The sequence below is a fragment of the Macaca fascicularis genome, chromosome 12 (assembly GCF_037993035.2).
Source record: "Macaca fascicularis isolate 582-1 chromosome 12, T2T-MFA8v1.1".
Lineage (NCBI taxonomy): Eukaryota > Metazoa > Chordata > Mammalia > Primates > Cercopithecidae > Macaca > Macaca fascicularis.
In genome coordinates this window covers 120,926,078-120,943,514 of record NC_088386.1, presented here as the reverse complement: position 1 = coordinate 120,943,514, position 17,437 = coordinate 120,926,078, and the positions used below count along the sequence as shown (strand labels likewise).

The window sequence follows — 17,437 nt, the reverse complement described above, 5'->3', positions numbered from 1 at the left end:
ATTACTGGCATGAAATAGATAACAGGTGTTCAATAAGTGTTTGTTGAATTATATGTGTTGACATTAGATGATTTGCTAAAGATGCTTCTTATACATATAATTTGTGTGTGGCAGTGGGGAGTCTACAGTGAGACTGTCTTCAGGGTGGACTCCAACAATCTCTACCTCTTGATACTCAAGCCCTGTGTAGTTCCTTCCCACTCTGAATGGGACTAACTTATAGACCAATAGGATATTGTAGAAATAATAGTGTGTAACTTAGACTGGTCATAAACTTCAAACTCCAGGAACTTAGACTGGTCATTGTGGCTTCTTCCTTATCCTCTTGATCCCTGGCTCTAGAAGAAGCCAGCTGCCATGTCATGAGGACACCCAAGCAACCCTGTGGAGAAACCCACCTGCTGAGGAAGTCAGGTCTGTCACCTTCCCCTCCTGACTTGCCAGCCATGTGTGTGAACCGTGGGAGAGCACCTGCAGCCTTCAGATGACCGTGGGCCCAGGCAGCATCTTGTCTGCAACCTCAGAAAACACCTCAAGCCAGAACTACACATCTATGCCACTCCTGAATTCCTGACACACGGAAACTGTGAGATAATACATGTTTATTGTTGTTTAAAGCCATTAAGTTTTGAAGTACTGTGTTATTCAACAATAGATAACAAACACAGATTTTATGCATTGTGTGTGTGAGTGTGTGTGTATAAAAATTTGCCTTGAACTAGAAAAAGAGCTACATAAAGTGAGTAGAAGAATGACATAGTATATACCCTGAAACAGACCAATTGGATGAAGATCTTGGCTGCCGACACTGGGTGTGTACCAGTGACCTCTTCCCAAGGAGCTCCCAACATATGTTAGCAATGATAATTAAGTGTCAGGCCATACTAAGATAGAAGCTACTAGAAAGAAGCAATCTTTGTTGTGACAATATTTTAGTGAGTACTGCATCTCACATATTCAATGCCTATAAGAGAAAACAGAAGTAGAGACTTTCTCGTTGACAGTGTCTCCCACTTTTTGGAGAGGGTAATAGTAGCTGCCACTTGCTGACCTTGTAGTACTACTTCCTGGCACCATGCTAAACCTTTTATCCATATTATCTCACTTAATTCTCACAGCAGTCTTCTGAGGGAAGTGTGAAGGTTGAGAGGAGTTAAGTAATTTGCTGAAGATTACCAAACTAGTGAGAGACAGAACTGACTTTCAAATCCAGGCTGACTTTTTCTAGAATCTTCCTTAACCAGTATGTATACTACCTCTGATGTCACGTTAAACTTGATTTTGAAGCTTTATATCACCATTAGCTTCTATAGAGGTGGCCATAACATAAGTTGGTAGGCTACTCTTTTTAAAAATCTTATATATTAAATGAATTACAAAGCGATGTAATATGTCACCATTTTTATTTATAGACATGTAGTGATAGGCTGTGTTTTAGAACCCAAAGCATCTTCATGGGATATGCCTTCTCTTCCTCTCAGTATTGGGTGGGGACAAGACCTTTATCAAGACTGCCTAAGATAATTTGTATTCCCTTCAGAAATGTAATAGGATCCTATCCTAACCACACATATTCCTAAAGACCCAAGAGTACATGCAGTTGACTAGGTTTAAGGGTTTTTCAAGGTAGAAACACTAACAGCATGGACGCTGGGCTCCTACCCTCACATAACCCAGCAGTCCTGGAGCCAACCTCCATTGGAACTGCAGCTTTGCCCTCTGTCAGCTTGGCCACATTGGGTAGGGGACAGAGTGGGCTTGGGGATGGAGGATGGGGGATGCCTTCTACAGCCAGAATTCAGTTGCACTTGAAAATAAAACAGGATAACAATACTTTGCCTAAAAGATGAACATGAATATCCTGCATCCTGTCTTGCATTCTTCTCATCTGAAATGCTGGGACCCCAGTGATTTCTCCCACTTTAGGAGGTTCTCTGTTCTCTCATGACTAAGGCACAGTTGACTCACTTTGTGAGCTGCTGTGGACTGTGGATGCTCCCAGGTGGAGCCCATAACCAGAACAGCTTTTCTTTTCACTGGGTTTTCGCAGTGTCTCAGGTGCTGTGTCAAGTGCTCCATTTGGATTATCTCATTTACTCCTCCTTATCCTATAAGAATCTAATACAATACATGACTATCATTCCCATTTCTCCACTGCAGAAACAAAGAACAGAAGATCATTTGCCAAAAAGTCACAAATCCAGGAAATGGTAACTTCAGGTCTGTTGGACAGCAAAAATATCTTCCAAAGAAAGACCATGTGAGTCTTTTTAGTATTCCTTCCATCAACCTGCACCACAGGGCAATGCTGTCTACATATTACAGCTAACTGGCGTGACTGTTCTGGGCTTGGTAGGACCTCCTTCCACTGCCTGATTTCCAGTTCTTTCCTCTCACACCTCACTTTTCAGTGCTCCTACCTCTTTTATGACACTGTTAGTGGTGTTTACTATAGCCTTCAAAAAAAAAATATCATTAGGGGAATGTGGTATATCCCAGCAACAACTCCTGTCTTCACCTCTACCTTAAAGTCCACACATTGGTCATTGGTGTTCTATCTGAATCTTTTTGTTAGATAAAGCTATAGAATCCTACACCTAGAAGAACTCATGTCATCTATTCTAACCCTCTAATTTTATGGACAAGCAAACTTAGATCCAGAGAAAAAGGTGACAAGACTTGTCTGCAGTCCTAATTAGTGTTAGAGCCCAAAGCCAATCCCCTGCTTTCCCCACCTCTTCACACAAGAAGGAAGGCTGCACATGTCCTCTTGGGAACTGCAGTGGCTTCAATTGTCAGTAGCACAAACTGGAGATAATAGGAACAAAAACTTTAAGAATCCACATCCTGCAGTTTAGGTTGTAAAGAGAGGCTAAGCATTAGCTTATCAAGTTAATCTTCTGAATATTGCCTACTTCTCCTGTTCCTGCTGGACTTAAACTTTGGTTTGTCCCTGTTTCCTTTCAAAACCCTGGAGCTGGGTGCTTTTGCACCAACCCTAAAATGATACGTTGGGCGTCTCCCCTGAGTCCTGGCAAACAATGTAAAATTGAGCTCAGGCTATCTTTTTATCTTTAAAATTGATTTGGAAAGAACATTGTAAACGACTTTAAAGACTGCCATTTTCATGTTTGGAAAGCAATTCGTGATTATTGTAAACTAGATTTAACTTGGAATGTTTAAGACGTGGGTGGTTAATTCCTGCCACAATTCAAAGGGGGAAAAATGAACACAGAAAATAAAATAGAACAAGTACAGAGAGTACAGTTAATAGCTCATTTATCCCATGTCATCCAAAAATATTTTTCACATAACTAACTCTTGAAGATAACATAATTTGCCCAATTTGATCACTTAACTTTTAAAAATTAAAAGCAGTTGCTGGTGGAAGTTTGATCTAGAATGTGTCACAGATTTCTCCCTCCTGAACCCAAGGTCACTTGGACATAATTTGTTTTTTCCTGATGCATTAGTGTCCTTGTTGTGAATATATTCCAGTAACAACTCCTCCTATATTCACCCCCACCATAAAGTCCAAACATCAGTCATTGATGCATCAGTCACTTCCCTAATGCATCAATTTCATCCATTGTACTGGGGTAGAACACCATAATTTATATCCACCTTTCTAGTGTTTACCTCCCCAAACATGGATTAGTCCCGGATACTGTGGATATTGATTTTTTTTTTCTTTTCCATTTTCTCACATTGTCTGTCATCTGTCCCTTCCTTTGGTGGGTGGCTCATACCTTTAAGTTAGCCTGACTCAGCCATGAGTTGGTGAAGAGAAGTCAAGGAAACTTCCTGTCCCACCTCTCTCTTGTCCTTGCCACTTCATTCCAGTGCCAAGGCTCTCTCTTCTGTTTGAGTTACCGTTTCCACATGGCTTTATTGACTTTGAGCCTTGATTTGCAGGACTGTTATCTACCCTCTTTGGTACTAACTCGGAATAGCAATGATAATAACACAAATAGTTGTAATAATGATAATGGTGAAAGAATGATATCATGTACTATTTATGCCAGTGTTTTGTACCATGTGCCTTTGTTACAACAGTTATGTAGAAGGGTTCTTCTTACTCTTATTAGCCAATGGAGAAAATAAGGCTCAGAGAATTCATGTTCCAAGACAACAAAACTAGGATTCAAACACAGGCAGATCTCTTCAACTCCAAAACTCATGCTTATTACTGTGAATCACTTTCTAGGCTGCATTATTTCACCCTCATTCCTTCCCTATGTATGTGGCCTCAGCTCCATCAGATGGCTGAGTCTTTGGTGAGCTGGCTTTGTAGCTGGGCCCACCACAACCCCTTGAAGAATCTTTCATCCCACCTACCTTCAGCAGGGACATCCTTCCAGTAGACATTGGCTGGACCAGGGCAGGTCAGAATGATATTGCTTCTGGTCAAAAGTCACTGTAAGCTTAGTTCAGCAAGCTCTTTAGAATCCTGCATAAGGTAATGGTGTTAACCATGAGGATATAAAGACCTCTTCACTAAGCCACTCCCATTAGCTTCACAGAATAAATCTCATGACATCCTTTTCTGGCTCTGGAGAAGTTGTTTCTGTCCCTTTTCAGTACTTGACTATGATCAGCATAGTTGATGTTGCAAAAGTAGTGACCTTAGGGTAAGTGAGGTATTATTATATTATTTTAAATTTGTTTACTCATGAAAAATAACAGGGAAGGGGATTTAGAACTTGTGTCACATTACCATGGGAGCTAACTTCAAAGCGCAGAGGAGACATATGCAACACCCATTCCCCTATCACTCAGAGAAGACTGTGTGTCCCTGGGAAAAGAAGAGTGAAGAGATTAAAAAACAAACAAACAAACAAAAAAAACCTACTTACTGGGGAAGTGGGGAGAAAACAAGCAGTGTTTAAAAGTCATTAGATTTTCTCTTTTCCAGTAATAATTAGAATTTGTTGAATTTGTACCGTGTGTTTGATACTGGGCCCAGCACTTTATGTGGATATTAGATCCTCATTAATATTCATTCATTGAACAGATGAGGAAAGTGAGGCTTAAAATTTTTGCTCAAAGTCACAAAGTTAATAAACAGCTCAACAGGGATTTACATTTTGGCAAACAGCTTCCTGATGCCTAAGTGCCGCACTATACTGCCTTTTATTAAGAATAAGAAAGGTTTAGTATGAGCTGAGGAGAGTTCAATCAAACATAGATGCCTGAGAAAGGTAAGTTATTAACAGAACATTTAAATTACCTATGCACTCTGCAGGAAGCTGATTTAGAGGGCAATGAAAGATAATTTTCTGATGCATCTAAATGTACCCACAAAAGAATAATCTGCTTTTCAGCTGCACCAATGCCAAAGGTAGAAAAATGAAGTTAAAGGAAAGCTTGGCAGCAGCACCTGATTTTTAAAGCAAAAGAACAGTGTGCTTTTTTCCAAAGTGATTAATTGTACAACTCAATAAATGTCAGCACATGGGAAAGATGCCTGCAAAGAGGAGACCACTATAATTAAGTGAAAATGAAGAGAGAGAAACCGAAAGAAAAGGTCTCTACAAATCACACTTGCAGGGGGATCAAAAGAGGTCACGGGTTATTATCATAATAAACTTAAGTCCCAGTTCCCTGATTAGAGGTAGCAGTAGGAGGGGCAGAGATGCAAGTTGAGAAAGGGTAACTGGGACCTAGGAAGAATTACTTCATCGGGTTGTGTTTTCCACTTTTCAGCTAAGAAGGCACTGATTAACTCCCTCCTAGCCATTTAATTGAGTTCAGACCTGGTGGAGGGGCTTACCCATCTGGAAACAGACACGGAAAAAGATTCTCACTAATCTTGCCCTGGAAAATAACCAAATCCCATGACCTGGTTTTACTGACTGGGGGCAAAATTCCCTACCACTTTCAATCTAAGGGGTTCTCCTCCTTTGGGTCACTTTTGTTTAGGAACAATTGCTGAACCTCTGGAAAATTTAGTCCAACATGATTAAGAGCTTGATGATGATGATGATGAAGATGATAATGATGACAATGATGGTGTGATTTTTATTATCTATTGATTCATTCATTCCACTAATCATTTCTGAGCTGTCATGGAAAGGCAGTGCTATAGCTTAAATCAGCAGATGGAGGTTTCCTACCCTCTGCCTTAGTCCCCGTGTTTCTTCCTATCGCATGACTCCACAGAGAATATTTGTGGTAGAGAAGGAAGATGAAACAAAGATTGCGAGGCAGTTGAGCTCCCACCAACTTGATGGTCACCCCTAGATCCTCACACTAGCCCAGGAAGGAAAGTGGCTGGTTCCATCTGCAACAGTGACATGTTTGAGCTGTCATCCAACTCTCCAGGGTCAGCCTCCAGTGGATTCAAGAGTGAGTGGCAGGTCTTCCAGTAACCAAGTCCACGCTCACAGAGTGTCCTGGGATGATGGCTCATTTTCCTCTTTCTAATTGGACCCAAAGTAGCCTCTTTTCTGGGGGCATTTTGGTGTTAACCAACATTTTGTGTCATGTAGGGGGAAGCAAGGAATGATAAAGGGAGCCCATTATATTTCTGTATTCTAAATATATGCTTTGACAGCCAATTTAGGCAGTTAAGTCACTGCTGCCAGTGAACACTTCACACAGTAAACAAGGCACCTTAAAAAAATTCATTTATCAAATTCATTACATTTAAGAGTGGTTTCAATTCCCATCAAAATGCAATTTAAATCATCACCTTAAAACCATCTGCTCAATTGTTAGCTGGTTTCTGAAACTGTCATCCAAGAAAAAGTCATAGACTTTGCTGTGAGGGACAGACCAGCTCTCAAAGGGAATTTTCCAGGGTTGCCTCACTACCTCCTGCTACATGCCAGTTCTAATTCTGGTTCTGTCACTTACTAGCTGTGATTCTCTGAGGGAATCACTTAATTTCTCTGTGCCTCAGTTTCCTCAACAGTAAAACAGGGATGATCACAGCACTGCCTCATAGAGGGAGGTGTAAATGTATCCTGATGTATAAATATTCATTAGCACTATGCCTGGCACATGGCGAGTGCCATAAGGGCTTGCTTTCTTAGAGGTATCATCATCATGATTATTATTCATTGAGCATGTACTCCAAGGTGGGTGCTGGATATATAGCAAACAAGGTAAGCACAATCCTATGTCTTACAGAGAGGGAAGACATAATTTAAAAATTAAATCAATCAGGATGTAATTATAGCTGGTGTGTTAGAAAGGAAACCCACAGGGTACAGTGATAAGGACTGAGGTTCAGGGCTGTGAAGCAAGGCCTGTTAGGGGAGGCTTTTCCAGGGCAGTATCACCTTTAAGCTGATCCTGGAAGCTGAGAGGGAGGAGACAAAGCCTCTGTTCAATCACCCTAGCAGAGGCAGCATCACGCTTGTTCACTGAATAATTATGGGCCAGGCTCGATGTTGGTCTTTGCAGTTACTCTTTTCCCACCAATATCCTGAAAGTGTAAAGGATGATCTCCATTTTAGAGCAGATGCTATTGAGGCTTAGAGAGATTAGGTGACTCGTATGAGTCAGGCTGACTCTGAAGCTCACTGTGAGCTTTTCTACTGTGCTCTGCTGGCCACCTCTTCCACCAGGTCATTTGGACAAGCAACAAATTAGACTTGAACCGGGATGCTTAGTCCATATTGACTGTAGGCTCTGTCAGTCTCACCATAAATTAACCCAAACTAAGAGAGATCTCCTTAATTTGGGGAGCTAGAGTACTCTGCCTTCTGGCCCTGGGATCGGGGAGAGGAGGAACATTTGAATCCTCTCCTTCACTTGGTCAGACTGACCTGTGGACAAGCTGTTATGTTGACTGGTGCACCAACTGCAGTCTTCATTTCAGGATATATAAGCCAGTCTAGCAGGCCTACTAGATACACACCCCATCCCCACTGGCCAAAGTCAAAATAGTGAGGGGTTCTACTGAGGTGCTGACACCTATGCTAGGTATTCTGGAAGTATTTGCACTTCTTGGGATATTTGGTGACAGGTGCTCTAGTGTTTTGTCTGTGCTGAGAACAGGGTCCAAGGGCAGTTATCGAGTTACTTTCTCACATCCACCCTCTACTTTCTAGAGCTTGGACCCCCTTTTGGGCTCTGTTGTGAGCAATGGCTGCCATCTGCTGTATCCTCTTTCTGTGCCTGTAAATTGTTCCTAAATACTTCATTTTTAGTTATTAGTCAATGTGATCAAATTCACTTTTTATCCTTCAGAGATGCTCAAAAATTCTCATTTGCTGAAAAAGTTTCCCACCTTTTCTCATTTTGTTGTAATATGTTGCCTTTATACTGCTTTGTTGTCATTTCAGTTGGATTTGGGGAAAGAGGTAGCTAAAAAAAAATGTACTCCGCACACCACGTTGAGCTACAAGTCAGGGCCTCCAGACTCCAAATGTGGAAACCATGTTCTGCTGGCCAGAGGGCAGGCAGGTGCAGCAAAAAGATACTTCAAAAGTGACTCTTGAACATTTGTGTTTTGGAAGCCGGGAGGAAGGCGGGGGTTAATTCAACCTGGGGGAAATAAGAACCTTTCTCTGAGGAGGTGATGATTCCCTTGAGGTTTCACTGTTAGAATATGGTTTTCCCAAGCAAGGTCCTTGTATTGGTCTGCTAGGGTACTAGGGCTGCTGTAGCAAAACACCACAGACTAGGTGGTTTAAACAACAGAAACTCATCTTCTCACAGCTGTAGAGACTGGAAGTTGAAGATCAAGGTGCCCTTAGGGTTGTTTCCTGGTGAAGACTCTCTTCCTATCTTGCAAACAGCACCTTCTCACTGTGGCTTCATATGGCCTTTCCCTTGTACACACATGAAAAGAGAGAGAGAGAGAGAGATATCTGGTGTTTCTTCCTCGTCTTAAAAGGACATTAGTTCTAGAGGATGAAGGCCCCACCCTTATGACCTCATGAAACCTTATTACTTTCTTAGAAGCTCTATCTCAAAACAGAGTCACACTGGGGCTTAGTGTTCCAAAATATGAATTTTGGGGGTACATAATTCTACCCTTAAACTCTTAGCCTTTCCATAAATTTATCTTTATAAATAAGTTCTGATCATGACCTTATGAGGGTCTTGAAATAGACCCACCAGAAACTTGCAGTGTGTGAAGAAATGAAACCAAGCTGTATAGCATCAGGGGTATCCAAAAAGTCCTTGAGGCTGATTTTGTCAGGCTTCATTTCTCAATTTTTTATTTCTCAAATATTTTATCTAAGCTCATCTTTGTTTTTACAAAACAAGCATGTGTTATTAGCAGTAGGTTTCTGTGTATTTGATGCTTTATAGAGGATAGCAGAAAACCTCTCCCCATCCAAGGTCAGCATTATGTGTCAGAAGGCTCAGATGCACCAGACCTTTTGGGGAGGAGAAGAATATAGGTTTCATCTCCATCATGCCAGAGCACAGTCCAATTTGACACAGTCAAAATAGAGGCAGGTATTTTGCAATAGATTATAGATTTAGACACACGGCTCTTACATTATTTAACAAAGCTGGGAAGGTCCAACACTTTCAATGGACATTATTTATTTAAATTAAATATGTATTTCCTTGCCTATTGTAAAAAGGTCTTTGGACATATTATCCCAGTGGTGGAGATATCTACATGTACAGCCAAATGATTCTTAGGCCAAAAGATTTTAGAAAAGTGCTCTGAAAACTAAATTCATTAGTCAAGATTTGTCGAAGAAGGATGGATAGTCTGCAGCTGGGTAGGTGGACCCCTGAGGCAGAGTCCAGAACCCTCCTAGGATTCAGTACGATTTTGCTGGTTTTTGTTTGCCCCTTCATTCGTTTTTTTCTTTTTTTCCTTTTTTCTCCTTAGCCTCCTTTTATTCTCTTGAAATGCCTTACTTTTTCTTCCTATATGTCTTTCTCCCTGGTCAATAAGATGTTAAAAACATCTCTCTCTGTCCTTCCTTCCATTTGCTATGTGCATTAAGGCTACTATAATCTACACAACACGGCTATCTCTGCTTTGAAACAAGAATATTTACATCAATTTAAGATTTCATAAGTGCTGAATAAATTTTTATATATATATAAAATAACATATAATAATATATAATTAATCACCCAGGATGAAATTTAGCTTCCAGCACTTCTTTGGAAAATTTAACGTTACGAATTGTTAGTGACATTATTTCCTAATCCAAGACAATTACTTAAAAAATCTTGTTTCTAGCATTTCAGGTTTAATAAACATCTTATTGAATCATGAAATAAGACCCCACTAGGGAAAGAAGGCAGACGAGAGAGTGAAGAAGAATCTCCAAAGGTCATTTATTAGTCAGGCCATGCACATTTGATGTTTGGAGGCCAAATTAATGATTCATCATATTAATAGTTCAAATAAAAATAGCAGACACCTGCTGAAGAGTTTATACCTAATCTTAAAATATTTCCTGTGTATCAAAAATTAGCCAGGTGTGGTGGTGCACGCCTGTAGTCTTTGCCACTCAGGAGGCTGAGGCACGAGAATCACTTGAACCTGGGAGGGAGAGGTTGCAGTGAGCCGAGATCCTACCACTGCACTCCAGCCTGGGCGACACAGCATGACTCTATCTCAAAAAAAAAAAAAAAGGCGGGGGAGGCCTGTGTGTCAACATGCCTGCTAAATATGAGGGAAACGTGGACATGTCTCTGGGTAGATTTCTGTGTCTCCCCCAACCCAACCCCATCTCCAGCTCAATTTACTATGTAAAACATAGAGCTCAGAACCCAACCCCTTTCTTGCAACTTTGCTGCATGTTTGGAATCTTTCATGAGAAAATGTTGGAGAACATACTCAACTCTTTTTTTTTTTTTTTTTTTTTTTGAGACGGAGTCTCGCTCTGTCGCCCAGGCTGGAGTGCGGTGGCCAGATCTCAGCTCACTGCAAGCTCCGCCTCAGGGGTTTACGCCATTCTACTGCCTCAGCCTCCCAAGTAGCTGGGACTACAGGCGCCCACCACCTCGCCCGGCTAGTTTTTTGTATTTTTTTTAGTAGAGACGGGGTTTCACCGTGTTAGCCAGGATGGTCTCGATCTCCTGACCTCGTGATCCGCCCGTCTCGGCCTCCCAAAGTGCTGGGATTACAGGCTTGAGCCACCGCACCCGACCTCAACTCTTCTTCCCTGAGTTTCATCTTTGTATTTCTTGTCCACTGGATAATGCTTGTGTGTATTGAATTCCAAAGTAACCAGTCCTTGGACGTTCCTTTAGCTTGATAACAGAGGCTAACAGAGAGGAGACAGAGCAAGAGAGAGAGAATATTGAGAGTCTGTCAGCAGCCCGTCAGTAATAGGGGTGAATTCCTCAGGCAGAGGGGATCGATGCAGGCGGGACTGTAATAGCTAGAAAGCATCTCATTTGTCTCCCTAAAGACTTTGGCATCTGCCAAAACATCTGATTCCAAAAGCCACCCCGGAGGTCAGCCAGATTTAGAGAGAGATGGTTAGAGAGGAGTTTAGGATGTGAAGTCCATCATGCCTGCCAAGCCCACGGTGGAGAGCGGAGGGATCTGTCTTCTCTCTCCAGTTTCTGACTGGGGCTGGTGGACTATTTAAGCGTTTCCAGCTACCCGCTTGCTGCCTGCGAGCTACGCAGCCATGAGCAGATGATGAGAACCTACGGAAACGATTGGAGAGAGAGACGTCCTGGGGGGATGGGAGTAAGTGGGTGGGGGTGGGCACTGCCATACAGAGAGCCCAGAGGAACTGTCCTATTTGAAAAGACACATCCACAAACATAGAAGCCCACTCTGCACTTTGTCTCTAGTGGACACCATTAGATATAGATCTTCAATACACACAAGCCAGACAGGCTAAATCGTAGCCTCTCTTCAGTAAATGCCCTAGTTGTTTAGAGGAAAAATGGTTTAGATTAGCACCCGGGCAGTCTGACAGAGGTCCAGAGGGAGTAGGGGACTTGCCAGCATCATTAGCATTTTTTTCTTCTTTTTCCAGCAGCACTAAAATATATTTGCTCAAAACAGAGGGAGATGAAAAACTACTGGCAGCCAGTAACTTCTTAAAAGAAAAGAAAAAGAAGCATGTTTTACTTCTCTGGGGCGAAATACCAATTAAAACGATGCTGTGTTGTGACAGATTGCTGAGCAATTAATGCGTATTTGAGCATCACGCTAGATGCTTCCGCGAAAGCAACAACCTTACTGAGGCTGGGGCAGCCACACGTTATAGCAAAACAATCCTTCCTCAAACTTCCTGCAGCACCCTTCACGCCAAGGAGCCCAGAAACCACAGAAAACATTTTTTTTCTTTGAATCTCCAAGAGTTACACTGGAAGAATTAGCTTGGCAGAAAGATCCCGACATTGAATTCTATTGGGGATTTCATACTTTCCTCATTTGTAAGCAAAATCCATTTTCCATGAGATATTTTTAGTGCAAGCAGCCCCTGTTGCCCTATTCTCTTTCACTATACCATTAGATGTTGAGGCCATTCCAGAAAGGACACGTGATTTCTAAGCATCTCTCTTTGGTTCTTTCCTAAGTGACTAGTCTCGCAGGAGTCAGGGAATACTAGACTCTTAACTACCAAAGACCTTAAAGTCCTTCCCAGAGCCTTGAATTCTTATTGATAGGATGTTAAAATGCTTTACAGCTGCTTTTTCTAAGAGGTCAGCTTGGCGGAGCTTGCTGAGTGACCTCAGTAAAACAGATATTTTCAGCCCTGCAAGCCGCCTATGTAAATATAAAAATGTATTAGGCTGCAGAACTGCATGTGTGGGAACAGAACAACCATACTATTGAAAGGAAATCACAGGGGAACACTGGTGTCTCTCACGCGGGGCTGGTTAATGCGTGCATGCTTTTGTTAAATCATCTTGATCTAGTGAACTCTATGTTTCAGATAAGCCAATTTCATTTCTGGAACTTATGAGCCATGAAAAGTAAAACCTCAATCAGTGAGATATCCAGCGAAATTTCCTTCAGGAAGTGTTTATGTTTATAAAAAAACAATCATTTTCACTCTTGACATGATGCTCATTTGCCTCTGGAAAAATTGTCAGTGTAAAGTCAGGTTTTCAGTTGTATGATCTGAAAAAGTAATTCATTTGTGTGTCTGACTGGGAAAGATACATTGATTCAGACCTCTGAAAGGAGAATCGAAGAGCTTCATTGTAATGAACAGGAAACATGCTCTCGACGTGAATTGAGAAATACTCTCTGAGCGCAGTGCTCTAATATTCCTGAGTGTGTTCAGTTTCCGTGGATCAAATCTTTCCCATCTCTGCATCCAAGCTATTTGGCCATGATCAGATGATCAGAGCTCAAGGAAGTGATTGGAGAGTGAGCCGGCTGCAGCTGCAGTGTAGGCTGTTTTCAGGGACAAGGAGCCACTGTTTTGCAAACATAGCATCAACATAGAAGTTATTTTGTAGGCTCCAGGATGCAGCGATGGGCTGCACTGCCAGCATTGTTCTGCTTCAAGCTTTTCGTTCTGTGGTCCAGAGGAGCTGTCCACACATTTGTAGACGACGCCAAGAGGAACCATCCCACGAAATTTTGCCTCTGGAAAGTGACGATGAAATGAATAGACCCAGAACCCTCATCATAATGGTATGATATCTGTGGTAAAGCAGCCTCAGTGGATTGAACTGTTATTATAGAGAGGTTACAGTTTAGGGGTGTTGGTGTTCAGCGTTAGATAAAGACATGTGTGACCTAGAGTCTACTACTCTGAAGTACTATTTGGGGAAAATCTTTCAAAACTATTTCTATCATCCAAAGAGCGTATTTTCTTCTTGTTGTATGTCATGAAACTGCAGCTTCTCGGTCTACTAGAAATTCTCTTCTGCCTCATGTTTTGCATGTTGTTATTTACCTTTTGTGCAGAAAATAAGAGAAAAATTTGGAGTTTGGTTTAAGTGAGTGGATTTTATTTTATAACTATAATTTGAAAGAAGAGCCCAAAATGGGCATTTTTTAAAATCACATGTAACCACTGAAGTTGTATAGATGCTCATAGTTGGATCTTTAACTTCAGGATATTTGGGGCTTTTCTTTCTGATTCTGCAAAGGAAATGCCTTTCCAGAATGCTTAACTTAGGCACAATATTAGAATAAAGAATTAAGAATTTTGTAGAATGCATAGTGTTTTCATTAGAAAGCTGTTTCTTGCCGCTTGTCAAATTACACTTTTGTCTGTGCTTTAATTATAGTAAACAATGTTGTTCCTTTTTTGTGCATCTGTTTGATCAGCAAGAATAAATTTGAGGATACAGTTCTTTCTTTCTTTAAGTTTAAAAAGAGATCTGCTTAGTCACTGAAATTAGAATAGGTAGTATGGTAAAGTCTCCAAAATTGAGGAGACATTGAAGTCTAGGTGGCTTCAGCATAATCGACTTTTTTCTCTTATATTTCAATGTTGAGATATCAAGGATGTAGTAAATAATGAATGAAAAATACCTGTTACTCTAAAAGTTCTTAAATGAAAGTCATTTGGCTTGGGCTATGCCTCTGAGTGACAGAATACTAAACTATAACATTGTTTGCCTACTTCTTCAACAAATATTTTATTTTCAAAAAGCAATATTGTTCTTGAACTAGGGGGCTGTGATTATTTCTGAAAGGAAACACTAAATAGGAATAGTTTCATGTTTATTATTCCCATAAGTTTTCACAAATTAAATTTTAAAGGATTTGAAATAGTTCAATTGTCAAAGAAATCTTTGTTTTCCAAGTTTAACTCTTGTTAATAACATTAACACATTCTATAACTATTTGCAGTGCTCATGCTATACCAGTAAGTCTTATTTTTCTAATTTTGTTAGTCTATAAAATTTTGCAGCTAGAAATTTGCAAAAAAAAAAAAAACCTCAAAATAACTGAGAAATTTTAAAAAGCTATTTGCTAGTCATAATATTTTTCCAAGGATCCTTTTGATTCATATAATACCTTTATGACATTAAATAAGGTGATGAAGAATATACTAATGAGGAAACTAAAGGCTCAGAAAGGTTGAATATCTTAACATCACACAGCTGCTAAATGCCAGTTCCCCGAGTCACACTTAAAGCAATGATTCCAAAAGCCAGTGTATTTTCCAGTCTGTTCACACTTCGAAGGAAATCATGATAAAACAGATAAACTGAATTTATGTAAGAAGTCTGATGGAAATCTGGAACTACTCTGAGTAAAACGTGCTCATACAAAGTCATTGTGCATCTTGAAAATTTCTTCTGGGCCACTCCAAAATTCACCCCCTCACTAATTATTTATTGCCAGCCCACGATGGTCCAAGCACTGGTTCAGGCACTTGGAATCCGCCAATGAACAAACCCATCCAAAGTCCCTACCCTAAGTTGCAAAGTTTGAAGGTGATAGAACATTTTGCCAGTCTTGTTGTTATGGAAATGCTATACTACAATTGTGATGTTTAGTCTACAAACTTTAGCCAATGAAAATATTTTCTGTTTTCCAAGATGGTGATTTGAAAATTTTAGTGTATTTCAAAATCACCTAGGAGTTTTCATTCACGCAAATCCTTGAGCTCTTGACCCCAAAGACTCTATATGAGCAGATGTGGAGTGGAGCTCAGGAATCTGCTCTTGTAGCAAGCACTCCCAGTTGATTCCGACGAAGGAGTACTTTGGATGACACTCTGAGAAACATGGCTCTGGAAGATGATAATCTAAACTGTCCACCCCTTCTCCTCCTCCAGTGTGGTGTTCTTATATTGGCTAATCGTCTTCTCGCTCTGGCTCTAAGCTTCTGAACAAACTTTTTTCTTTTTTACTCACTTTCCCACTGCCCATTAGTCACCAAGTTTTATATATTGATTTTTTTTTTTTTTGTAAGATCACAGACTCTGGAGCCAGAGCGCCTAGGTTGGAATCCTGACTTCATCACTTACCAGCTGTGTGACCTTGGGCATGCTGTTTAACATCTGTGTCTCTTTTCCTCCACTGTGAAATGATAGCAATTTTGTCAAATTAGAGCAGTTGTATGGGTTTCATAAAGTAAGTGTTAAGTGCTTAGAACAGTGCCTGGATGTCATGGTAAGATGTTCCATAGGGATGTGATCAGGGACATCCTAACTGAAAAGTGACATTTGAGGAAAGACCCTAAGGAGGCAAAGGAATGATCCATGCCACTTTCAGCAGGGAAATGCCTAACGCAGAAGGACCCGCCAAGGCAAAAGGCCCTAATGTGAAAAGAAGCCTGGGGTGTTAGAAGAACAGCAAGGAGGCCAGCGTGTCCAGATGAGCCAAGAAGAGGGTCGTAGAAGGCAAGGTCAGGGAGGCAACGCGGTCAGATCATGTCAGACACACAGCTGTCAGGAAGGCCTAGGCTTTTTCCAAGTGAGAAAGAAAGCCGCTGGAAGAGGCAGGCACAGAGGTTAAGAGCCTGGGTCACGCAGCCAGAATGTCAGGGTTTGAGTGGTATCTCTGCCACTCACTAGCTGTGTGATCTTGATGAATGACTTGTCCTCCTTGTGTCTTTGTGTCTTCATTGATAAAATGTAAAAAGTAACAGTACCCACCAGTGTAAGGTTATTGTTAGAATTCAGTATGTTCATAGGTGCAAATTGCTTAAAACAGTGACTGGTGAATAGTGAGTGTTATGTTAACTATAACCCCACTAACTGGGAGGCCCTGAAGCAATGAAGTAACAGGATCTCTGGCCATAGAGGGTCAAAGGTCAAAGCAGGGAGACCATTAATTAGGAAGCGGTTGCAATGATCCCAGCCAAAGACCTGGATGGTAGTTGCTGAGGCTGTGAAAAGTAGTCAGATTCTGGATAGATTTCAAAAGTAGAACGAATAGAGTTGAATATAAAGTGTGGAGAAGGAAAAGGTGTCAGAGTTGACTGTGCTTATATTGGCCTGAATGTCCAGAAGAACCAAGATGCCATTCAGAGAGAGAAAAACACAGGAGTGGAAGGTTTAGAGAGAGAATCTAAGCTCACCCTGAGTTTGAAATACCTGTTAGGTCTATATACAGAGATGTCAAGTAGGAAGTTGCATATATGTCTGGAGTTTCAAGGAACTATATAAAGATGAGTAAAACCTAGCCCAGTGTAAACATCAATAAATGATTGATAAATGGGATCTTTGTCTCTTCTAATCTCCTATAATATTTATAGTGTATAAATCCATTTGAAAGTTAATCATGCATTGCCTTCTAACACATCTCAGCCTATTTAATTGAATGTATAATTGTTTATTTACTTGCTGATCACATATTTTTCTTATCTCACTGGTAGACAGGAAATTTCATCTACCAGAGCAATCACTTCCTAATTAATGGTCTCCTTGCTTTGACCTTGACCCTCAAAGGCAGAAAGTAAGCGTACTTTTTTTTTTTCCTCCAAGATGGAGTCTTGCTCTGTCACCCAGGCTGGAGTGCAGTGGTGCAATCTCAGCTCACTGCAACTTCCGCTTCCCGGGTTCAAGCGATTCTTCTGCCTTAGCCTCCCAAGTAGTTTGGATTACAGGCACATGACACC

The 17,437-nt window shown here is 40.9% G+C and overlaps 1 protein-coding gene and 1 long non-coding RNA gene across 15 annotated transcripts in view; one reads left to right on the top strand and one right to left on the bottom strand.

Annotated features, from left to right (window-relative positions):
- DOCK10 (dedicator of cytokinesis 10) overlaps nt 1-17,437 on the top strand; it is a 280,766-nt gene that overhangs the window by 45,418 nt on the left and 217,911 nt on the right. For 4 of the 14 annotated variants that reach the window (XM_074010335.1, XM_074010333.1, XM_045368396.2 and 1 more), the window contains exon 1: nt 13,326-13,546. The exons of the other annotated variants lie outside the window; for them this stretch is intronic. Coding sequence is in view for 3 of the 4 variants with exons in the window: in XM_074010333.1 (XP_073866434.1) it covers nt 13,385-13,546 (162 nt within the window). In the remaining variant the exon portion in view is untranslated. Of the gene's footprint in view, nt 1-13,325; nt 13,547-17,437 lie in introns of those variants that run through there. 14 annotated transcript variants of the gene reach the window in all.
- Nucleotides 1-17,437, bottom strand: part of LOC141408229 (uncharacterized) — a 284,024-nt gene that overhangs the window by 262,270 nt on the left and 4,317 nt on the right. The gene's annotated exons all lie outside the window — the stretch shown is intronic.